The 26116-nt window shown below is 43.2% G+C and overlaps 1 protein-coding gene across 4 annotated transcripts in view; it reads right to left on the bottom strand.

The window, feature by feature from the left end:
• Positions 1-26116, bottom strand: part of CCDC88C (coiled-coil and HOOK domain protein 88C) — a 622549-nt gene that overhangs the window by 181575 nt on the left and 414858 nt on the right. For all 4 annotated transcript variants that reach the window (XM_078660043.1, XM_078660044.1, XM_078660042.1 and 1 more), the window contains exons 13-15: positions 24567-24748; positions 4845-4982; positions 1581-2651 (exon numbers count right to left, since the gene is read on the bottom strand). In XM_078660043.1, the coding sequence (XP_078516169.1) occupies positions 1581-2651; positions 4845-4982; positions 24567-24748 (1391 nt within the window). The remainder of the gene's footprint in view (positions 1-1580; positions 2652-4844; positions 4983-24566; positions 24749-26116) is intronic.

Below are 26116 nucleotides of genomic sequence, written 5' to 3'. Positions count from 1 at the left end.
ACAAAAAAGTGATTACTATTTAACAAGAACTCTGGGCAAAGAAACCTTAATGGCTTTTACCAACATACTTCAACAGGGAAGCATAAACGTGTGAGTATACACACATTTTAATTCATAACAATTAATCACTTTATTTCTCTTTGATTGACGTTCATTCTAAATGTAACTTTTATTATGGGTTGCATTTTCCAGTTGTTACCTCTCCATTCTCCAGCCAGCCGCTGCACTCCTCTTCCCGACTTGACTAAGTGAGAGGCTACAAGTTTTTATTAAATGCAGACAGACACCGCTACATGAACAAGGCCGGTCGCTTCAGGCCTAGACAACTAATCCCTGTGCTTTGCACAATGTCTCTAATGATGTGCTTCCCCCGAGTCGAAATGGTTGAGAATCCCACTAAAAAGAGATTTCCCACCAATGCAAGTAAAAACAGCAAAGCAAAACTGAATCCAAAGTCTGTACGGGAGTATAACGTATAGTGTATTATATGTAAATGTAAAAAATGAAGGTACTCACTATTTTGAGTACCAGTTTGCTACTAAGTTGTGCTAGTACTCTCCTATTAAATACACTTGTGCAGGTGCTCTCTCTTTCAAATTAAAGAAGTGCAGGCACTCAGTGCTGGACAGTACCTGCCCATTTAAAATACTGATAACGTAAAAAAACAAGCAGTCATGCAGAATACATAAATACATTTTTTAAATACCCACACCATAACACTATTCCAAAACAGTGCCTTCTCCTTGCACACCCAGCTATCAAGCACATCCCAAATCATTTCAGAGCCAAAAATCTCTACCAGCTGTTTTGGAGTCTAAACTTAGTTTCATGGCTCACTTACAATATTAGAAAATAATTCTTGCCACTCCCCAAGCACTTTATGACAACTATGCCCTTGTAATACCTATATTTATACTACTACCATCACATGGCCATTTAGGACACTGGTTTCACAGGCAGAGTAAGACATTGGGGTTTTGTCTTCCCATCATGGGGGTGAAGCTAGCAGTCAAAAATCATAGAAGCAGAGTTCCCTCTGCAAAAACAAACAAACCTTGCTATTTGCAATTCAAAAACCAAAGCCAATCTAGCAGATCATTTAGTCACCTCCCCATATTAGTGGAAGTGGCTACCAGGAAATATACTGTGCACTTGCCGAATTTAGTTAACCTATAAAACCTTAATCTCTCATTCATTACATGGGACTCAACTTGAGACTAAGCGCTGTGGATGCAAACAAAACTTCACTTGAGACTACAACACTTTCACTATCCGGTTTCCATAAAAAGCCCAAGCTAAGAGACTGAGGATTACTACGAGTGTATGTGTATCATTCATGAACTAGTGCTCAATGAGGACACTAATTGGTAAAAACTCTATAACGAAAACAACAGTACAAATCCTATAATGTGATCATCAATTAAGCACAAAACAATGAAACAGCCATACAGTAATGGCAACACATTCCATATATTAACTTGTTGTGCATTAAATATTACTTAAAGCCCCTTACGAACAGTGCATTACAATGGACAAGTGGGACAGTGAAATTAAGAGAGGGACAAATCCACTTTTCTTACCTCACGCAACGTAGCTAGTGTTCTTTTATCAATTGTAACTTGCTTTATCAGGTCTTTGTTGTCCTTTTCAAGTTCCTTCATCTTACTGGACGACTCTCTGAACCTGGTAATCTCTTTCTCTAGTGTTCGGTTTTCTTTCTCTAAAGCAGCGATTTTCACTGTGTTATCGTCCATAATTGCATCCTTCAGTTCCACCTGCTGCCAAAGTCTCTTCGTTTCCTTATCCAGCATTTTTTTATCTTTCTCCAACTGGGAAACATCATGTTCGAGTTCCTTGTTGTCCTTCTCCAGTTGCTCCATTCTTTTTCTAGAGACCTTTAGCTCTTCAAGGTTCCTCTGCAGTTCATGGTTCTCTTTTTCTGTTTCCTGCAGATCTAGCTCAAGCTGTTGTATCTTCTTGCTGCTGTTTTCCAGGATCTGCTGAAGTCTCTGATTCTCTGCATTTAAACCCTGGTAGCTCAACTCAAGACGCTCTGACTTCTTTCCCAACGCCTTCAACACATCCATGTTCCTTAACAATTCCTCCTTCTCTTTTTCCAACTTGCTATTCTCCGACTCAATGTGAGCCATCTTTGCACTAGTGTACCTCATAGTCTCCACGAGTCTACGGAGCTCAAGGTTCTCTTCGTCCAACTGCTTGTTGTCATTTTCTAGCACTTCCAACTTGATAGAAACATTCTGCAAGGTGTCTAGGGACTTCCTAAGCTTTCTATTCTCCACATCCAGGTTTCCGTTCTCTTGTTCAAGAATCTCAACCCTCTCTGTCACAATCTTCATGGAGGCAATCGTTTTGTTGAGTTTATCATTCTGCCTTTCCAGGCGATGTAACTCTTTCTCCAGCTCCGTCACTCTCTCCACTTTCTCATTTACCCGCTCAAAGTCCTTCTGCAGCTGTTTCTTCTCATATTCAAGCTTATTCAGCTTACTGCTGGTCTCCGTGACGGTTTCATGAAGTAGCTTGTTTTCCTCTTCGATGTCCTTCACTCGGGCTTCGGTACCCACCTGGGCTCTTTCCCGCAGAGAAACAATTGCTTGGTTGAGGTGGGTGGTCTCTTGTTTGAGCTCGGTTATCTACCATAAATTGAGAAAATCAAAAGAAGGTAATGACAAATTTGACAAAATTTATATTTCATGCACTTTTGTAATCTTCATTACATAAAAAATATTGCAGTACACTGCAAAGACTGTGAGCAACAGAGCCAACTGCTGGACACAATACGGTAATTAGATGTGAACTTTCTATGAACACCAGTATTACCGCCACTCTATTGCTTTAGGTCAATATATGAGTTTTAGTCGCTTAAACACCTTCAACCTGAATAAAGATACATAGTACTGGCATGAAATGTAGTTGTAATAATTGAAATAAGATCAAGCTCAAAAGGTTCAAAATGTTTTAAGTAAGCGAATATGTAAAATAAAGACTACATTATTTAAAATAAAAAGAGCTGACTAGAATCGCTCACTGTACCAGTATATCTGACAGATGCCCCCATGTGGCATGGTGTGGATAAATCATGCTTAAAATTTTACATTATAGGGTCACTCAACTAACTGAAACCACACCAAGATTAGTAAACAAAATCAATTTTCTAACACCTTCTACCTAAATATTTCATACATATTGTGTTGTAGAATTTACACAGAGCTTTAGAAGGCCGATGAGGCTTTGAAGCACTCAGGTTGACACTGGGATTTTGTATGTCCTTTCAACCTGCATAGCTGATAGTTGTGGGTTTTAACTTGACTTATGTGGAAGGAGGCATTTAGCATTGTGGGTGAGCATTAGAGAACTAGTCGAATCATATTGCACTGAATTGGTAGCTGGGCATAAGCATGGTGTGTTGCAGAAATGTTTAACAATAGAAGCTGTTGTTTATCTTTATGCTTACCGATGACTGGGGACTCAGACACCCCACCCGTACCCTCATAAAAATCCAAATCCACCCACCATCACAAATACACAAATTGCCTTTAAAAATTTGCACACAAGTAACCAACTAATATTAGACGGTCTACTTGCCTCACAGTAGCAGTTAATCCTTCTGCAGTAGCAGAAATATGAGCCAAAATGTTCTTTTATCAGGTAAAGCAGAAAAATATGAAAATGGAAAAACAGAGGAACAACATTTTTTTTAAAAGTCTAAAGATACACTAGCATAAAAGATGAAATATATATATTTTTTAAACTGAAACAAACAATTGCCCTGTCCTAAACTGTACTTCTAGTGGACAGTGTTCCATCTCTGAATGTTCCTGTGGCTTTTTTGTTGAACCAGGGCCTGTTTTATACATATATACGGAGTGCAGACCTGGTAAGTGCACCCTGTTACAGAAAATGTAGTGCTCTAGGGCAGCCGCAGACCTGTAGGAGCAGTGCATTAGTGAAAGGTGGACGTTTGGTTGAAGCAGCCAATTTGTTTTTCACAGTGCGGACAGCAACTAGCCTGCTTTTGAAAGTGGCACAGAGATCCCCCTGCAAATAGGTGCACTGAATGACCACATACACTCGGAGGGGAATCTCTAGCGCGTCCATGGGCTCCCTTTTGAGGAGGGGAGGCCCATTAACTGTGCGCCACCTGTTTGTGGTGCACAATCAGTGCACCTCCTGACGGCTTCTTTGCTTCTGCGTCCACATTACGCTGCTTGGTAAAGTGTTTCCCTAATTTTCAAGGGTCCACGCTCTCAGGTAAATGAGGGAACACCCCCTTAGGATCAAACCGGCGCGAATGTACAACTAGCCCGCTGCTAAGGGGATGCACAAGGGTCTGCAGCCCATTTTGTGATTCCAAAGCGCAGCGAAAGTGCAGAATGTAGGCACACAGCTGCAAGATACCCTCACGGGTGACAGCGCACATAAATACACATAACAGAATATACAACCAGGGAGGACTATCAAGAATCTGCCCTGCACTGTCTTGGTGAAGCCTTAGAGGTTGACCAAGGAAAGGCTCACAAATTGGGTCCTGCAACTTATCCAAACTCACCCTCCTACACTGAAACCTTTAGCGGAGGCAGGGGCTTGAATGCCTGCTCTGAAGGACCCTAGACAAAGCCCCGCCTTGATAAGAAATGAGGATGAACGGGATTACATTGAGACCATTTCAAAATGCAAGCATCTCCCACCAAAGCATGATAAAACCCCCCCAGGGTCAAGGGAAAGGGTCTAATGCGTTTAAAAATCAACACGACAAGAGGTTCGGCTATAAATCTAACGAGCATGGACTCCCAATAAACAGATTACTGCTGTAAAAGACCAAGCACCTGTCTGTCCTTGTCGGCTTTGACCCGGTCCAGGACTCCTTTCAGCTGTTCCTTTTCTTTCAGAAGTTCCTCGCTCAGACTCTCCAGGTCTTGGCTGCTCTGCTTCTCTTTTTCAATCTGCGAGTGCAAGGTTTCAATCTGCAGAGGACAAAAAAACAAAAACTGCATGTTCAGAATCCGCTCATGGCTCCACAGATCCTGAAGGTCCCACAAGCACAGATGTAGACTGGCCTAGCGTGAAATGGGGGTGCTTTCTGAAAAGACTGTAAATCTGGGGTACCAATAGATAGCTGCTTCTAGCCCAGGCCAACTAATATTTCAAAAGCCAATATTCACATGCAAATTATTTCTTTTCAGATAAATTTCAATGATCTTTTCAAAGGTTTAAGTATTGGGTTTTTGAAAAGAGAGAAGTACATTTTGTTTTGAATTAAAAGATCCAGTCATTTTATGCGAAAACCACAAGTTCAAGGAACCCATTATATTCATTTAAAATATCTTTTTGTTACTGATGCCCAGTAGAATAACAATGCCCAGATTATAGGAAAGTGGCTGAGCCTTTTAGGGGTAAAAATTCAGTTACTATTAGTCGCAGCCTAGGGTTGGTATAAATAGGTAGAGGACATTACAATTGCCTAGCAGTGAAAAGTGATGCTATGAGGCAAGAGAACTTTGGAGGCTATAAGTCATTGACAGAGGATTCATATATTTCCATAGGATCAATATTAAGACAGGAAAAGCATTTTCCAGATGAATCCATTTATGACCTTTGCTATTTAACGAGATTTGGGTTTTTACAAAAGCACCAGAAAAGAGCCAGAGAGGGATAATTTCATGAAGTATGTGAGGCAGTGCTTGTTTCTTAAAGAGCCTGAATACTTATCAACACAGTTCAATCAACTTAAAATCCACACCCGAAGACACTTGTTAAGTCAGCAGACAGATGAATATGTTTACATCCAGTCCAATCCAAGAATAGGTGTTTTCATAGTGATTTAATTTTTCGCTTCTTTGATCCAACAATAAAATTTAAAATTTCACAGATCCAGCCCATATTCAATGTAACCTCGTGTTATTAACTCATAACCCACAAATCTGCTCTTTGATGCTCAAAACATGGAGTGAAAATGACAATTTGTCAGCAGAGAAGATATTAAAAAGCGTTTCTAAAAATTAAAACAAACTATTGACTCATATGTGTGAGTTAAACGATGCATACCATATAAATGGACTTACACTAAGGTCATATTCCCGAACACAATGTGCTAACACTAACACTCATTATTAGTGATCCGGTAATTAAGCTAGATTTTCCCGACAGCCAGAGTTACCAAGAACAGCGATACTCATAACTCCATGGGTGGGGAAAATACGGCCCCTTACAAATTGGATCCTGAGGGTTCACTAAGAAGAATGGAATTACCGGGGAGTTCATAATTCCAGATACAATTCCCCAAGGTAATTCCTCATTTTGAGTCAATGTTCATCCAGAGATTTCGGCTGCTGTTCGCAACTGAATTCTCTGGTTGAAAGTTAAGAGATCTAAGGTGTTTCTGGAGATCTCATTGGCAATAAAATGCCAATCAATGTGTTAGTGTGGAGAGTTTGGTGTAAATTGATTAAGCTTCTTTGGCAGCACGTTGATTTCTGTGATCCTTTTCATAGTGGATGCATTTTTTTTAACCAGAAAAGACAATTTTATTACTGATGCTTAAGATTTGTATATGGTGTGCACCTCAATTCACGTGTACTGTTCCGTCACTCACTTGCTGAGATCACGGACACACTTTGGGTGAATGAATCGCTATTGATGAGGTATTCAGACACAAATGGGGGTGCAGGAACACGGAGGACTAGAGTGGGTCAGGGAGTATACGTATGAGAGCATGCAATTTGGAACTTGGGGGTTAGGGAGGAACAGGAACATGGAAGGCACGAATGGGTCAGGAAGCAAACGAATGAGAGTGAGAGCGCAATGTGGAACTGGGTACATGGGAGAACACACAAGTGAACAAGCATTTACAATGCAACGGTTTTGCCTTTGTAAAAGTTAGAGCTATTGGCATTGTAAATGACAAATTTTTTATTTATGTGTTCGTTTTGAAAACAGATAAATAAATGGCATTGTCATTTACAATGGCAATAGCCTAATCTCTCGCAAATGCCACACACACACCCACAGAGAGCCCCCCCACACAGAGCCCCTCCACACACACACACACAGGCCCCCCCACACACACCCACACAGGGCCCCCCCACACACACCCACACAGAGCCCCCCCACACACACCCACTAAGAGCCCCCCCAAACACACCCACACAGAGCCCCCCCCCCACACACACCAACACAGAGCCCCCCCACACACCGCGAGCCCCCCCCACACACAGAGCACCCCCTCACACTGCGAGCCCCCCCCACACACTGCGAGCCCCCATCCACACACTGCGAGCCCCCATCCACACACTGCGAGCCCCTAGAGAGTAAAATACATAGGGCCTGTGCAATGAGTAAACAACACCAACTCCCCCCCCCTTCCAGAAAGATGCCACGGAGGTGTTATCCGTTAGCAAATACCCCGGATCGAACCAGGGACCGTGGCTCTAAAGGAAAACGCTTTCCTTGGCTGATTTCTGCGGCCATCAGAGAGCTCCGGCTGGGCTAATGCAGGCGCGACCTGGTCTTAGTCTAATGTATTCTATTGGAATTAACTGAACGCAAAGTTCCAGAATCTATTCGCATGGTGTCCCAGAATGATATGGATCATTGACTAACCTTTGCTACTAAACACAAACTTTAGAATTTAAAATATGCTTCAGCAGGAACCTTAGATTCTGAGATAGACCTATGGAGTTCACCTATTTAAAACTATCAAAGCGTTTGCAGAGGCAAGTCCATACATTCCGGTCTAAATCAGCAAGCTGAAGCACTGGAAATCAAGAATACTTCCTACTAAATATCGAGCACATTAAATTTGATTTAGAATTGCACAAGCCTGTATAGTTTTGGATTGGAGCATTCTAGCACATCATCAATCTGCTTTACGTGAATGATATCAGGTGCCTGAAACTCGCAAATGAGATGACAAGATGATTCTTGCTGAAGGTCTTGAGTAAGCAGTGTTATCAAAAAGCATCAACAATACTTGCAACATAACTTCTCACAACAACAAAAACAACGGTTGGTAACCATCAGCCTACAGACTAGTGTGACATGGAACAAGTGCTCTCTACCACCTTCAAACAATCAAAAATTGCAATGCTGAGAAACCAAGTATACAACAGCATCGTGCAAGACTAATAAAAAAGGCTGTTATAACACAAACATTAACATTTGTCCCTAAGGCTGTACATCAATCACACAGCGTTTGCAGGACCTAGCCACTTGGCAATCAATGTTTGAGAAATGCTGGCTACATTTGTGTACTCACATCAAGTACATATATATATATATATATATGCCTTGCGCTTGTCACCACCTCACCACTCCATTCTTTTTAAGAGTGCAGGAGTCAATGATACAGCACTCCTGGGGAGGGGCCGGCGGGAACGGGGGAGGGGGGCGGGTTAACGGAAACACTAACAAAGTTAACAAGGCGAGAGGGGGGCCGGCGGAGGGGGGCGTGTTAACGGAAACACGAACAAGTTAGACAGCGGGAGGGGGGCGGGAACGGGTACACACTTACCTGCTCGGCAACATAAATCGCGCAGCCCACTCCTGCAAAAGGCAGGACGAGAGTAAACAAAACACGGCTTGAAAAGAAAAAAAAAAAACCCGCCCACCGTAGCGTGACGTCGCCAAAAGGGAAAAATTCTCGGGAACGCCCCCGAATCTAGGCAAAACCTAAAAAGCAATACATGGGGATAAGCACACATGGGTCAGGAGAAGCACAGAGCAAGGGTAAAAGTAACCCAAGTGCTGCGGATGGGTAAAGAGAACATGAGGGAAACTGCTGGAACTGGAAAACACATGCACACTAGTTGAGTGGTTAAACAAAAAGAAACAAGTAGTGCCTGACAAGGGAGCAGTGAAAGTACACATGTGATGCGTCCATGCTCCAGGGGAGGGACAAACACGACATCTGGAAGAAAAGCCCACACGTGCTAACGCATGAGAAGTAAGCAAATGAAAGTGATAATAAAGGTCACCAATAGTAAGTAATGGAAGGCCTCTAAACCCACTGTAAGCTAAAAAAATGTCTCACAAGCGACAGCACATGCGCCGTCTTAGGTGAGACCTATAATAATAATAATAATATAATTTACAAAAATAAAAAACGTCTGCTCAACAAACACATTAGCAGGACTCCTCTCAGCACTCAATGTGTCAAAGTAGGTACTACCTTACCTGAAGCTCTGAGGCAGGAAAGGGGTGGAAAACACACACCCTTAGATCCACAAGTTACTGAAAGTATTTTTAAGACTTCTTACTACAAAAGACCGCAATGTCTAATTTATCAAACAACTGCAAACAACACAATGTAGAGGTTTTTTATTTTAAAGCTTTGCATTAGGGCAGATGACGTCCACATACTAAAATGCAAACATGCTGGGGTGTGCAAATCTTAGGGCAGAGATAAAAATGCACATGGGGGTGTTTCAAGTTGCCGCGTGCCCTTCTGAACGCACGGTATACATTAATTTGCAGTTGTGACTTACCACAAAATGATGGGGCACCTCTGCAGAATAAGGCCAGGGGGCCTCAGTCTCCCATATCTCAAAGATATTCATAGACCGTGGGCTGAATGGAGGCCTCTGAAGGGGGGGGGGGGTGCTCCTCCCATGCACCACAGGGGATATAGGGGCCCGAGAAAGGCACCTGATTTGCACTACAAAGCACACACAGATGGATGTCATAACTGAACATGACAGGTTACACTTGAAACGTGGGGCGTAGTGCCTCAGTATTTGGAGTAATACCGATTATCTGCATCTATTTATGGTGCATGGAGATTCGGGACACGACAAAGGATGTTTTCAACGGTAGGTGGAATCCATGTGCAAAATCATGATTTTAAGATGGGCCCGTGAGTTCAACTTGCTGCCGACATCTGTGATCTCCAAGTCACAAGTTTGAATTCCTGCAAGGCCAACTCAGCTTCCTTCCTTCCGAGGTCGGTACATGGAGTACCATGAGCTGCAGAATAGTACTACTTCTTATTTATAGCACTCAAAGACACGCAGAAACGGCACAAGTGCATTTATGATAAATCGGTGGTACAGACATGCTTCACTAAGAAGCGTTTTTCTTGCTTTTATTGATTACAGGCTGCTTGAAATATTGCTTTTTTTTTACTACTTACCAATAACTCTGGTGGTTTCTTTGCCCCTTTTTGGACACCTAAAAGCAGTATACAGCAACCCCAGCAGAGTGGGCTAGAAATTGAGACAGCTGCCTCTGGTGCGGGGGCATCCAGTGTGACAGCTGTCTGTGCATGAATGGAAGTCCAATGAGACAGCTGACTGCGGTGTTCAGGGTCGGTAAATATGACAGCTGCTGGCAGTGTGGCAGCAGTCCACAATCTGGAAATGCAAGATTAGGGAGTGGCGCAGTATAAACGGCATTTAATTGGGTTCCGACACTATGCGAACGGGAGCGTGGGGATGAGACAAAATAACTAAATACATTCAAATCTATTAGACTGATGTAATAAAGAAAAAGTCTCTTTTAACGATATGCTTTGAAGTGTGACATTTTACAATCTGCGTGTTTTCACAGTTTATAAAAGTTCCCTTTTGCTTCCAGCACGGTACTTCAGTGCTTAACTTGTCAAACAAACAGAAAATGGCAGTGAGTCTCGCTTTTAACTGAAAACGCCTGTCTCGGGTGACATTTGACGCTCAATAACTCATCATACATGCACTTTGCATTACCAATCCTTGCACTCAGGAATCTGCACAACCACCCACTGACTTATTCTTCAATTCACCTACTCACCCATCCAAAATAAAACACACAAACTCAACAAATTAAAATATTAAGAATAGAAAAACGAAAAAAATGCAGCCACTTATAAAGGGTTGCATGTGCTAGCAATAAAAAAAATAACATATTAAATATAGCAAATTGTCAGAACTCTTGGAATGTTTAAACAAAGATACACTATGCACAACACCATTCCAAGATCCTAGCTCATTAACTATCACCCTGGTGGGCCATGTTGGAATGGGATTGCTCCTAGTGTTATCACTGTTGTGTGCTAAACCAAGATAGCCAACATTTTGCTAATAAACATGGCATCTATCTTGAAACCATAACAAAATGATAATTTAAACATAATGCCATAATAGGATACCACACCTGAGCACTGTATGTGCCGGATGCGGTACACTGCATATGAAATACGTGGCAAGCAAGCAGCATGATAGCCACGTTGGGGGAGCTGACAGGAGCTTTATAAAAATTAAATAAAGAGAAGGAAAGAAACAAAAAAGGGGACCTATTAAAATGGAAAATGAAAGGACTAGCCCAACAGCTCTGGCACTGAAGCACATATAAAATTTTAAAAGCTGGGGTGACCTGAGCAGTGTCAGCGCACACATTGTCCAAATTCAGTACTTCTTCATAAAATTCACTTTCTGTTAGTTCATTGCAGGGTGCTCAGCAAGGAAGAAGAGCAGCCACACCCATGTTCTCCAAGGTCGGGATGTAAGCTAAAATATGTAAATAGTTTTTGCAAGCACACGAAATGAGACTCAAAACTGTCTTCTTGGTCAATCAAAAGCAGGTCTTCTGTATTCCAGAGTTCTCAAAATGATCCTGTTCTAGCTAAAGCATGTTTCATCAAACAGGTGGAACCACATGACTTCATCAGGGCTAGAAGAGATTCATACAAGTACGACTCATGTATTTCTTAGGTAATTAGCCTATACTACTTAAAGGGAAAAATATTAATATCATAATAGTGAACTTATTATGCACTTTGGTTGGTGGAGCGCGAGCTTTGGAAACTTGAAAGACTATACAATACCGTACAATATTCATGTGCTGTGGTGTTTGGAATATCATTAGTTAATAGTTTCCCCTAACGTGTGGATAAGATTGATTGTGTGCTTGTCCGAATCTCTTCTAGCCCTGACTAAGTCATAAGGTTATGCCTGTTTGTGAAACATGTTGGCTAAAACACGATAACTTTGAGAACGTAAACATAAGAATTCTAGGCTGATGTGCACGTGCAATGGACTGAACCACTGGCCCATGTAAATGTTGTCATGGGAGGAAGTAGCTGGTGAATGACCAAGAAAAGGACAAAAGGACGAAGAGGGCTGACTCGAAGCTGTTCATTGTATATGTTTTTTTCATTATTGTTTTTCTTAGCAAGAGTGTGACCGACAGCTAAGGTCTGTGGAAAAGTAAAGTTTGCCATGTTCTGTGTCCCTACGTGTTCCCCATCTTATGTTATGTGTGCATGATTAATATGCATATGTATTCCCTATGATCGATTAAAGACGCAATTACAGTTGTGTCCAACTCTAGTATGCCAGTTCCCAGTTTTCGTGAATACAACGAATATCAGGCCTATGTAAAGCTACGTTGCCACGTTTCACAGTGTGCACGTTATTTCATTGTAAAGTCCCCGTTTCTAGGCCTCAAAAGGGCCCGGACACCAGATTCAGCTCCTGTCTTCTGAACCCTCTCTGAGGAGCGATACAGCCCCCACCTGTATCCCTGACCCTTCACTTACTTCCTGCCTCACAGTGCCCGGCTCGTCCTGGCTCTGCCTCCAGTCTGCCAAGAGTATGTTATGATTCTAGTTATCAGTCCAGCCCTCCTTCTCTGCATTCCTAAGCTACTGAATCGCATCAATAGTTTCCGTCATGGTCTAGCCTTTACGTCTCCATGTAAGAGAAATACTGTATTAATGGTAATTTAATATTCCTCAACACTCACTACATGTAGAATTATGCATGCACCAGTTTTAGAATCTGTTAGCCTTTACCCTGATAACTTTTGGATTCTATCAACATGTTCTCTAAACATCAGATACTAGATAGTGTTTAGGTACATGTCGCTCTGACTCTCCAGACTTTCGTCTCTGCTCCTAGCGCAGAAGTCATAGCCCCCAGCTTCTCCCTAGTCACACGTCATTGCCAGCTTGCGCGCACCACTAGGTTAGAGGTCCCGGCTCCTTAGGTAGCCCCCTCCATGTTTCCGCCCCATTTATGACATATTCTGTTACGTTTACATCACATGTCTATGTATACGCCTCCTGTTACACCCACTCTGTGCCTTATCTTTCGCGACTGCTACGAACCCCACCCACTGCTACGCCTACTGTATGTACTGCAATGCAATTGTTTTAGTATATATACTTGTGTACTATTATTAAAAGTGAGCGCGCTCATCCCAGATCTTGCCCGTGCAGGTTGTCCTGTTCCTGTCCTTTATGCTGTATTAAACCTGCAAACTCCTACTACCTCGAATCTTGACTCTTATTTATTGAGCTATCTGTTATTGTTATATCCAGTCAAAAATAGAGGTATTATTTATTTATTTACCACATAATGGCGCCCGAACAGGGACTTGCCCTTTCCCCACGCGCCGGAGAAGCCACGCAAGCCCCCTGATCCTCTGCAGCCGTGACGGAACCATACCGTGCACGTGCAGATATTTCTGCTTCAAGTATCCCTCAGGCCCACGGAGGAGACGGAGGTTGCGGTCCAGCATCCAGACGAGGCGGTGGAGGAACGCGGCGAGTCCCGACCAGAGCCCAAGCCGAGAGTCCAAGGTCCGAGGTATCCGGAGGCCCACCCGTAACTGAAGTCCGAAGTTCGTAGTCCGTCGTCGTAGCAGTCCAGTCCAGTCCGAGGCCTTCCGTTCTTGCTGCCCGGTGAGTACCGTTGCTGGGGTAGTATCTAGACAGGGTCAATTGCATTGTCTCTGGTCCGTGGGTTTGGGGTACACAGATCCAACACGAAGTGTCCACTTAGGTGGATGCGGGTCCTGACGTGTCTCTTTATGAGACCGGTAAGTTTCGTACTGTTCTAGCAGTGCATCTAGTTTCTGTTCTAGTCCGTTCTGTTCTCGAGAAATTCATGTATTCTGTTTTCAGTATTCCAGGTAGTATTCTGTCCGAACTGTTATTTTTAATGTCATTCATGTATTTCAATGTCGTGGTATGAAAGTGGTGTATTGTATTGTGTCTAGACTCCAGCCCAGTCATGCCTTTGTTTTCCAAATTACGTCAGTTAAGAACTAGAAAAGGTCTGTTAGAAGAAGCAGTTCCTGTCCCGCCTAGGGACAGTCCAGGTCATTTTATGTATCAGAAGCATGGCATAAGCGCCATATTATATCTAGATTTATGGGTGGAGTACACCAAGGAATTAGAGGAGAAGTATAGATGGCCCGTATCAGGTACGTGGGATGCCGAGTGCATCATGCGAGTAGAAGAAGCATTATGGAAAAAGAAAGCCAGACAGTCACAGAAAGATGCCATCGAGTTATGGCGCAAAGAATCTCATAAAAGAACTGAAAAAGAAATCAGAAAGTCAGAATTAAGTAGAGAATCCGCAGAAAGAGCCCAAGAAAGGGAACTAATCGAGATAGGTGAACGAGTTAAAACCGAACAGTCAGACAGACAGAGAAATGCCCTCGTTAAGGGTATGTATCCTCTTCTTGCCGAGGGCTTGCCAAAAGCAGCCCCGGAAGCATCCAGTAATTTTCCGCCACCCTTAGTTCCGACCAAGCTACGTCACAAACCGACCGCAGCTGATATTTTTCTCTCGTCCTACTTGGACGACACAGTCCCAGAATATGCAAATCCTGCTCAGCCAGCTCCTGTAAATAATGTAATTCCTGTTCCTCCAGTCACCGGGGCACCTGTTGCAGTACCTGTTACGGTATCCCCGGTCCAGCCCGTAGTACAAATTCCCGCCACATCAGTCACCTTGCCAGCACGAAGAGTATCAGTCGATGATTCCAGTATAGGGGCCGCAGGAGGAGGTCCTCCGGGTGCGCCGCCGCCAAATAGACGTCTAGGAGCAGTCGAGTTACATGAACGTGCGTTACAGCGTACGCCCAAATATCAGTCCATTGCAGAAATCAGGCGAGTTCTTACTGAATGTTGTTATGATCCAGTCCCAGGCGAGGATAGTATGGTTATATATTCCGTACGTATAAGGCAGGTGTCCGAGTATTTGGTCACCCTACCGAATATGAAAGAAGATCTAGACAGAATGTATCGTTTCATTCGTACAGGACAAGATCCAGAAAGTATTGGTGAAGTCATGTCTCACAGAAAATCTGAGATCCAGTTCATGCTATTAAAGTTTCTGATCAATTGTTTAATACGGGAACAAGATTCCCCGACTAAAAATCCGACCGAAATGAAAGTTCTGACAAAGTGGAGTGATAATATAGCCGAGGGTAAGCACAAGACACTCAATAGTATAGAGAGTATGTACAAGAAAATACGTAAAGAAATAATAAGGTTACACGAACAACGCAAAGAAGCTCTAGGAAGCGAGAAAGAAAATGACTCTTCTACTGAAGAGGTAGACGACGAGAATACCGCCAGAATAGCGTATGTAGGTAAACCTAGATTTCCAGACCGACATTTACGCCTAGAACACAAGAAAGTCTATCATCTACCAGCACCAGAACAAGGCTCTCTAGAACAAGTATTCCAAGCTACCGATCAAATTCTGAAATCACAAATCGGTTATAGTGAGTTAAGTACTATGCATGAACAAGAACTAGCCCGATCAGCAGTCCGATGGATTACTGATTCTACCACTTTTCCAGACGAAATAGTGGCACAAATGTTTCTGAAACTGCCCCCAGCCGAGCAGCGACTGGTGGGTATGTATATGATCCAGCACCTCATTACTCTGTATGAGGGTCAGCATTCCGATCCAGGTCCGTTACATGATGTCCTGAACGAGTTACTCCAGTATAGATGGAAAGGTTTAGGTACCGATTTAATTAGTGTCATTCTAGAACAACGCCATAAATATAGAACGTTTCTGAACCCGCATTTTGTTCACGTCTCACCCCCAGAAAGTAAACCGTTCTACATAGACAGACAGCATCCGCTACGAGAAGTACACCCAGTTAGGACAGCGGGTGGTGAAATGCAACGAGTATTTGTTTACACCCCAGTTACCAAGATGGAACTCTTAGAAATGAAGAAATTAATTCCCTGTCACGACAAAGATCCAGCAGGGTTCCACCGAGAATTAAAGGACACGCTCCGTATGGGAGAATACACGTATCCAGATATTATTAAAATGTTAAAAGTCCTGTTGCCTGCGGGCATATACGAAAAACTCAAGGAAAAAGATTGGGAGGTGGGAGAGAAAAAGATCGATTGGACAGCTCTAGAAGCTGAAGATAAGATACGAGTACCAGGTACCGGTCTTGGAGAGAAAAGTAAAGAATTACCAGAATTATTAATACAAGTTTTGCCTAGATTATTAGCCACGAAAAAGGAAGACTGGGATGCAATCTCAGCCTGTAAACAGAAACAAGACGAAGACACTAGTGATTTTTATTCTAGATTCGAGAAATGCTTTATAATTAACAGTGGTCTCAAGACGAGTAGTGAGTCATACCCTCATCTTTTTGTTACTAAATTAGTCGAGAATTCAAGTCCACAAGTTAAGAACCGAGTTTTGAAAGTCGAAAGTACCTGGCAAGCTAGTACTCCGTCCCAAATGCTTCAGATGCTCCAGTATCACCAGAATAGAATCAGGGAAGAGCAAGAACACGAGAAAAGACGTATGAAAGACACGAAAATGAAAGTACTAGTTGCACAATCTGTTCCACAAGACAGTCAGAAGAGGGGTCCGAATCAAGCCAGTCATCCTGCAGCTCCCGTTAAAGGGACATGCAATTACTGTAAACAGCCAGGTCATTTTATAAACGAGTGTGCAGTTCTGAAACACAATATAGCTACCGGTAAGACTAAAGAAAGACCACGTCCGCCTAGACAAGAACAAGTTCCACAGACTTCTCAGCCACAGAATGCACAACAGACAGTTCCAGCACCGCAGCCTATTGCTGCAACACAGCATGTTACACAGCAGATGTACCAGTATGCACAGTCCGAGTATCCAGAGTACCAGGCATACTCATGAAACAGCCTAGAGAGGGAGGTAGGCTTGCCTCTCATCGAGATACCTGTAGATCAAGAGGGTCCCTATGTTCACAGTCAAGTATTAGGGAAAGACAGAAAGTTTCTGATTGATACAGGGGCAAGTAGGACGACTATTAGTCACGACGAGGTTCCAGGGGCTCCGCTCTCAGGCTCTAGAAATGTTTCCCTTGGATTTTCAGGAAAGCCTATTGTAAACGAGATATCAAAACCAGTTACTCTAGAAGTAGGTCCATTGTCCCGAACTACTGATCTGTTACTTACGAAATCATGTCCAGAAAATTTGTTAGGTATTAAGACACTGAAAGAATTAGGTGCAGTTATTTGTTGTTCCCCAGAGGGAATACGTTTGTTTTTACGTGACTTTAAGGGTCACTATGTTTTACGAGATTTTGATCCGAGATTGTCTAATGTCCCGCAGCATCTATGGGCACAAGGTCCAACTGATGTTGGTTTTATGCAAATCACACCCCATCGTGTGACTCTCAAGCAAGGTGTAGTGTTACCACGAATCAGACAGTACAGATTGCCACCTGAGGCTGTAGCAGCCTTATCCAAAATTATTGACGAGCTCATTGCTCAAGGAGTGGTTGTAGAAACTGACTCCAATGTATGTAATTCTCCTATCATTCCAGTCATGAAACGTACTGATCCAAATGCACCTCCAGTATATCGATTAGTGATTGACCTTCGAGAACTTAATAAATGTATCATTCCCCAGTACCCAGTTGTTCCAGATATTTCTTCCTTATTGACAGCCATTGACTCTGAGGCAATATTTTTTACAGTAATCGATCTCAAGAATGCATTTTTCAGTGTCCCCATTCATCCAGACAGCCAGTTCCTTTTCGGATTCTGTTTAAATGGAAGGAGCTATAAATTTACACGAGCTCCTCAAGGTTTCACAGAAAGTCCTAGTATTTACAGTCAAGCACTTAAAAGACAATTAGACAATATTCACATGCCAACTGACACTGCCCTGCTCCAATATGTCGATCTACTGATCACAGCCCGTTCTGAACGTGCTTGCGAGCGAGCATCACTTACAGTTCTATATTTCCTAGCCGAAATGGGGCACAAGGTGTCCCCTTCGAAGCTTCAATTCTGTGTCCAGCAAGTGATCTACTTAGGCCACTTACTGTCCAAGTGGGGTAGGCAGTTGACACCCGATCGTATTCAGTTAATAGCGAGTCTTCCACAGCCCAAGACACAGAAGGAGGTGCGTGCTTTTATCGGCCTTACTTCTTATTGCAGACAATGGATTCCTCAGTATGCATTTCTAGCCAAGCCACTGATACAGTTAACGACACAGGAGGCAGCCGTATCGACTGTCCTCCCTTGGACATCTGAACATACACTTAGTTTTAATGAATTAAAGAAAGCTTTATGCCAAGCTCCTGTTCTAGCTACACCAAACTACAGTAAGCCTTTTACACTTTTTGTCACAGAACGTGATGGTACAGCATTATCTGTTCTTACACAAGATCAAGCAGGACAATACAAGCCCTGTGCTTATTTTTCGAGTACATTAGATCCTGTAGCCCAGGCTCTGCCTGCGTGCCTCAAGTCAGTTGCAGCTACAGCACTAGCTATCAGACAAAGTGACTCCATAGTATTAGGACACTCCTTGACAGTACAAGTTCCACACTCCGTGGAAGTTCTTTTAAACCGAACACAGACTCAGCACTTGACAATTGCACGTTTGACAGGTTATGAATTGACACTGTTCCAGCCTCACATAGAAATCAGACGCTGCAATGTTCTGAATCCTGCTACACTGTTACCGTCAGTTACTTTAAATCCTGCCACACATGACTGTGTGGAAGTAGTTAACACCATGACCAAGCCAAGACAAGACCTGACAGATATTCCATTACCAGATCCCGACCTGACACTTTATGTGGATGGTTCATGTATGAGAACAAGTACAGGAGATCTAGTAGCCGCGTATGCAGTGACTACTGACACTAAAGTTATTGAAACACACCGTATTGACACCCTGTCTGCCCAAGCAGCAGAGCTAGTCGCTCTGACTCAAGCCTGCATACGTGCCAAGAACCTGAAAGTTAATATTTACACAGATTCACGCTACGCATTCGGAGTTGTACACGACTTTGGAGTGCTCTGGCAGGAGAGAGGTTTTATGACTTCTCATGGAACCAAGATTCAGCATGGTTTCCTTATTCAGGCTCTGTTAGATGCAATACATTTACCGACAGCTATCGCTATCATGAAGTGCAAAGCACATACGAGAGTCACAGACATTATTTCTCAAGGTAATGATCTAGCAGATCGAACAGCCAAACTTACAGCACAGACACCAGACACACCAGTTAACAAGACACCGACATCCACTCTAGATCCGACTACTTGTATGACAGTTAAGGACCCCACTCAAGATGTCATAGATATCCAGTCACGTGCTACTCCCGAAGAAATCGAGTAATGGTCCGAACAAGGAGGGGTCCAGACAGATCAAGGATGGTTGACGAAGGGAAAAGCCACATGGTTTCTCCCCGACTCAATGGTTCAAGTCATTATCAATACCGCACATAGTCCTGCACATTTAGGAGAAAAAGCCATGTTAGACAGTATCCAGAACATTTGGTTCAACAAGCATTTACGAGCTGCAGCCAAGCAGAAAGTCCGTACCTGTATGATATGTTGCCAGTTTAATCCAGGTAAAAGTGTCCCGGTGGAACAAGGTGGATTCCAGCCTCCTGACCACCCTTTTGAAGTCCTCCAAATGGATTACATTCAGATGGAGCGATGTCGAGGTTTTAAGTACGTCCTTGTAGTTGTATGCGCTTTGTCCAGGTGGACAGAAGCATATCCAGTCCCAGATTACACAGCCGCGACCACTGCCAAGCAGTTGGTTCGTGAATTCTTCCCCCGCTATGGACTCCCTAGGGTCGTGTATTCTGATAACGGCCAGCCATTCTCATCCGAACTTATGAAGCACGTTTCCCTTTTGTTAGGGTATCAGTGGAAGTTTCATTGTGTACGCCATCCTGAAGCAGCAGGTCTCGTAGAGAGACATAATCAAACCTTGAAAATACGTATTGCTAAAATCTGTAAAGAGAAAGGTGTAGACTGGCTAGTAGCTTTGCCAGTCGCCCTATTTTATATGCGCATGGTCGCACATTCCAGATCAGGTCTGTCCCCGTATGAGGTCGTATTCGGCCGCCCCCCAAATATGTGGGGTACACCTAGACCCCGAAGTATTACAGATGTTTCCAGTAATATGCTGACAGATTACCTAGCTTCCTTGATGTCTGCCCTACACTCTTGTCGTTCACAGGTTGCCGCCGCATTTCCAGACAATACCGAGGTGAAACCGCATGAAATCGTTCCAGGAAGCTTGGTCCTCGTCCGCAATTTTGATCGTTCAAAGTCCGCTGGAGCCTCGTTGGAAGGAGCCGAAGCAAGTCCTTCTGGCCACCCGTACTGCCGTCAAGCTGGAAGGCAGGAAAGGCTGGGTCCATCTGTCTCACGTTAAGAAATTTCACGGACCAAGACCTAAAACTTTAAATAACACTTCTACAGACACTTTTATCAAGGACTGTCCCGCAAATGACTTTGATTCAAAGCCCTCCCTGTTAGAGGAAACTCCGCAACAGGAGTATAAAAAGAAGCTACGGTCTAGTAAAATAAGTCAGCCAGTTTAATTGTCTAAGTCCTCCCCTAGGTGAAACGGTTAGACAGGTATCTGACATGTATGAAATAGACCCCCATAGTGAGAGAGTTAGTCAAAACTCAATCCGATGTATCGTTTTTCTAAGTTTTATATTATTTTTAAGCTTGATGGTTACCTGCACGAGTTATGCATTTCATTTATGTTTTCCAATTTCTCATGTAAATAAGTTTTCTAATGCTACAGTAGAGCACACGTTTAGTGATCTGCCTCCTCATGAACTATCTTATCGTCTTGCTATGCGCAACAATTCATTTATCCGTATGTTACATTATTCACACCAGACCAGCAATGCCACTAATTGTTGGGTGTGTGGTCGACTCCCCCCTTTTCAGACACCGAAGGGAGTTCTGCCACTGTTTCCTTATCCATTTTCACATAATGGTTCATGTGGAGCCTGGTCCACGTTAACGTCATCCTCAACAGACATGTCCTTTCTGAATAGTACATGTTTTCCAGACAAGCAAGGTCTTCCCCACAGAACCGGGTTAGATCTAGAAAATGAAGTGTATAATTTGGGTAATTATTCTTCGAATTTCATGGTCCTGAATGTTCAGTCTGATCCTACTCCAGACTTACCTGCTATTTCAGTACTACCAGTCAAAGGCGAATTATGTGTCAGAAATAATGGTTCCGTACATGTAGGACATAGTGATTGTACTACTATTGTCAAGTATAGTGACAGTGGGAAATCTATTTTCAAAGCTTCACGTCATTCTTATTTTGTTTGTGGTCAGACCGCATATGTTCGTCTGCCCCTCGATTGGGAGGGAACCTGTTACATTGCCTTCCTACTGCCACCAGTTTTCCTAGCCCCATCTGATTATCATAGAAACACACATCTAGTACATATTAGACATAGAAGGGAGATCGAGTCCCCGATTGTCGATCAAACTGAAACTGCTCTAGAACAGTATACGGATTTCAATAAAGGATTCTTCTTCTTTATAGGCCCTATCCAGAATAGTAAGTTAATACGTAGATTAACCAGAACCCTTGAAGCAGTAGTGAATGAGACTGCCTCTGCCCTAGGTAACTTAACCGAAGAGCAATCTGCTATGAGATTTGTTGTGCTCCAAAATCGTCTCGTTCTTGACGTCATACTGGCCGATAGAGGAGGAGCATGTAGAGTCATCGGATCTAGTTGCTGCATTTTTATTCCTAATAACGCGCCATCTGTTTATTCAGCTATAACCAGACTTCATAAAATTGCCCATCAGTTACACCAGAATCCAGGCACCTGGACATGGTCCGGTTGGTTCTGGAGTATAATTTTTGCCTGGGGATGGAAAGTATTGTCATTTCTAGGTATAGCAGTAGCGATCATATTCAGTTGCTGCCTCTGTATACAATGTGGCCCTGCGATTTGCGGCATTTGTGCTACCTCTTGTATTCCTAGTCCTAAGTCCCGTCCTAAATCCCGTTCCAAGACAATTCGAGACGAGCAAATGATACTGTATGAAATGATAGATGGTATCATGAATATTGATGTTTCCTGATGGAAACGTAGTGACAAGGAGGGAATGTGGAAAAGTAAAGTTTGCCATGTTCTGTGTCCCTACGTGTTCCCCATCTTATGTTATGTGTGCATGATTAATATGCATATGTATTCCCTATGATCGATTAAAGACGCAATTACAGTTGTGTCCAACTCTAGTATGCCAGTTCCCAGTTTTCGTGAATACAACGAATATCAGGCCTATGTAAAGCTACGTTGCCACGTTTCACAGTGTGCACGTTATTTCATTGTAAAGTCCCCGTTTCTAGGCCTCAAAAGGGCCCGGACACCAGATTCAGCTCCTGTCTTCTGAACCCTCTCTGAGGAGCGATACAGCCCCCACCTGTATCCCTGACCCTTCACTTACTTCCTGCCTCACAGTGCCCGGCTCGTCCTGGCTCTGCCTCCAGTCTGCCAAGAGTATGTTATGATTCTAGTTATCAGTCCAGCCCTCCTTCTCTGCATTCCTAAGCTACTGAATCGCATCAATAGTTTCCGTCATGGTCTAGCCTTTACGTCTCCATGTAAGAGAAATACTGTATTAATGGTCATTTAATATTCCTCAACACGCACTACATGTAGAATTATGCATGCACCAGTTTTAGAATCTGTTAGCCTTTACCCTGATAACTTTTGGATTCTATCAACATGTTCTCTAAACATCAGATACTAGATAGTGTTTAGGTACATGTCGCTCTGACTCTCCAGACTTTCGTCTCTGCTCCTAGCGCAGAAGTCATAGCCCCCAGCTTCTCCCTAGTCACACGTCATTGCCAGCTTGCGCGCACCACTAGGTTAGAGGTCCCGGCTCCTTAGGTAGCCCCCTCCATGTTTCCGCCCCATTTATGACATATTCTGTTACGTTTACATCACATGTCTATGTATACGCCTCCTGTTACACCCACTCTGTGCCTTATCTTTCGCGACTGCTACGAACCCCACCCACTGCTACGCCTACTGTATGTACTGCAATGCAATTGTTTTAGTATATATACTTGTGTACTATTATTAAAAGTGAGCGCGCTCATCCCAGATCTTGCCCGTGCAGGTTGTCCTGTTCCTGTCCTTTATGCTGTATTAAACCTGCAAACTCCTACTACCTCGAATCTTGACTCTTATTTATTGAGCTGTCTGTTATTGTTATATCCAGTCAAAAATAGAGGTATTATTTATTTATTTACCACAGGTCTCCAGACAGCATCTAAAAAGTAATAAGCACACAGCTAAATAGTACACAAAAAATTACAAATATGAAAACGAATATGTTCTTCATGATAAATGAATCAGCACTATTGCCTTTAGTGTAAACATTCTATAAAGGGCAGACATATGGCATCTACCATATCGTTTTCCAATAGCCCAAAAAAGCAGACAGCCTTGATCATTAACTTGTCATCACACCATCTTAGGCTTAAAGTACTGATCATAAGCTCTTCTGAAGTTTCAGACTGCACATCTTTTACCCCAATGGTTTGTCAGAGAGCGCAACCAACACCCAAACTGTTGCCAATTTACTGTAATCCATGAGATCAAGTGAAACAACATGTCTGTCTACAGGCTTAACAGTATAATAACTGCTCATCCTTAAAGGCCCACTCGCCGTAACATATGTTTTGCTTTTCACAATAAATAAATCAAGCCTCCAAAATGGCTTAGTTACTCGTTTCATGGTTCAGCGACCTGCACACATGGGCCATAGTTCGGGACGAGAACCATTAGGCAATGGTGCATGATTAGAACACCTGGGCAAGGGCTCATCAGTAAAACATCTAAGAAGAGGTTCATGATTAACCCCTTGGGCGCGGCCACGATTCTGCGCCTGTGCGGCACTTCTAAAGAGTGGGCGGGATCATGACGGCCCCCAGCCGTCATCAGCACACGCCCACCGTGTTGCATGATGGACGGGGACGGTCATCAGCATGGAAGGGGTTAAAACACCTGGACAAGGATTCGAAAGGATGAACAGTGGACAAGTCGATGAGGAGAACATCTAAATGAGAGTTTATGAGTAGAAGATGTAAACAAGATTCCATGAGGAGAACATCTAAATAAGATTTCATGAGAACAGCTATTCAACAGTTCATGACAAGAACACCTTAACAAGGGCGCTTGAGGAAAACACCTAGAGAGAGGTCATGATGAGCAAGTAAACAAGGGCGTATCCTCTACATACCTGGACAGATCCAAGATAGGCATACCCAGATAGGAAGGTTTCATCATGTAGAACAGAGGAGAGGAGAGTGGGGGGTCAGAACAAACAAGAATGTCTGCAAGGAAAGATTATTTGGAAAGAAAATAGAAGAAACTATGAGAATATCCATAAGGTCAGCTGAATGGACCCCTACTGCACCACCAACATGCATACTGAAAAATAAACAGCCTATATTGTTCATCACCAGCAATGGGTGGACCTGAATGGGACATTCCCGGGTACACACCTTGTGGCTGAGTTCCTGATTCTCCTTCTCTAGTTCCGTCAGCCTCAGCTGGCCTTCCTCCATGGTCAGCGAGGTGTCCCGAAGCTCCTGGATGGTGTGCTGCAGGCTCTGGTTGTCCTTTTCCAGCTTCAAGATGCGGCTAGATGCAGACTCGTTCAGCTCGAACACAAAGGACTTCCGTACTGCAGAAATTAGAACAACACTTAAGGAACACACCACATACTGCATTCATCAGTTGATTATCTTTACCTGCCGGGCACTGGACTAACAGGATTACAAAAGTTGTCACTCAAAACAGGTTCTGCTCCTTTGTAGAATGCTACCCACGCACTGTAACAAACCACTCACTTCAGAAGACATGGATGGCTTGGGTAGCACAGCTTTGCATTTTAAAGGCTGGGAGAGGTCTATGCATTAAGTAAGGAAGACCTTCCAAACATGCAGCAAATCTCTTTAAGCTCATAGCAATTATAGGTGTTTAAGCAGAAAACTGGAATATTATCCTTTTGTAAGCAGAGGACAATTAAAATAGCAATAATACCACACTCATCTGGCATCATAGCCACATGACATGGGCCTTCAAGCACTGGATTCATGTACTGTAATGTAAGGTGGATTTGTAAAGTGCTGCTCGTCACCTGTGAGCATATCCAGGCGCTATATAGGTGAGAATAGGCGTGTGGTGAGGCTGGGCCTGAGTACAGGCCATTTTGATGGTCCTGCAAGACGACTAATTGAAATTCCAGGTCTACAGCTTCCTGCAGAATTTAAGGAGTGAGGAGGAGGCCCTGGTGTGTTGGGGGAGGTAGTTTCAGGATTTTGCAGCTTGGTAGGAGGATGATTGACCTCACGTTCTGCTTCTGTTAATGCAGGGTGTGTGTGCGCGAGTGAAAGTGATGCTGAGAGGAGTTATCTGGTGGGTTGGTAGAGGTGAAGCCGGTGTTTGAGGTATGCAGGTCTTGTGTTATGCAGTGACTTTAATACGTTTTACTAATATTAGCAAACTCAGTAACATTAAACTGAAAACAAAATGTTTGTAGTTGATTTTGGTCTATGACTTTCTGCTTTCATACACTATCCTTTTGAACAGCTTGTAGTCTTTACGTGGCAGATTGTATTGAAATGTGATTATGAATATATGTTACATCCACTTAAACGCCTGAATCAAGCTCCTGCATGCATAGTCTAGGTTACTCTCTGCTTTTCGTACCGTTTAAGTTGTACTTTCACCAGATTCAAACAGTTTTAAAAGCTATGCCTACTGCGAAGATACCAGCTGTTTCCTACCTGTTTTTTTTCCCGAGCCATTTGCTTCGCACGCAATCAAGTGGTAGATGAATAACTAGATCTTCATCAAAGCAGTTGTTCTCCCTTGTAAAACAATCCACTACTACACCCTGCACCAAGACCCCATGACACAGCCCCGGACGTGGATCATCATAAGATCTACTATTCAAAAACTGACCTCCTCACACTTGGTAAGAAGCTAATTCAACCCTGCTTTCACACCATAGATCCTGAGCTGATACCCAGGTACTGCAATATATGTA

Source organism: Lissotriton helveticus, chromosome 9, assembly GCF_964261635.1.
Source record: "Lissotriton helveticus chromosome 9, aLisHel1.1, whole genome shotgun sequence".
In the NCBI taxonomy this organism is placed as follows: Eukaryota; Metazoa; Chordata; class Amphibia; order Caudata; family Salamandridae; genus Lissotriton; species Lissotriton helveticus.
The sequence above is the reverse complement of the archived record's forward strand: the minus strand, read 5'-3'. Positions and strand labels throughout refer to the sequence as shown.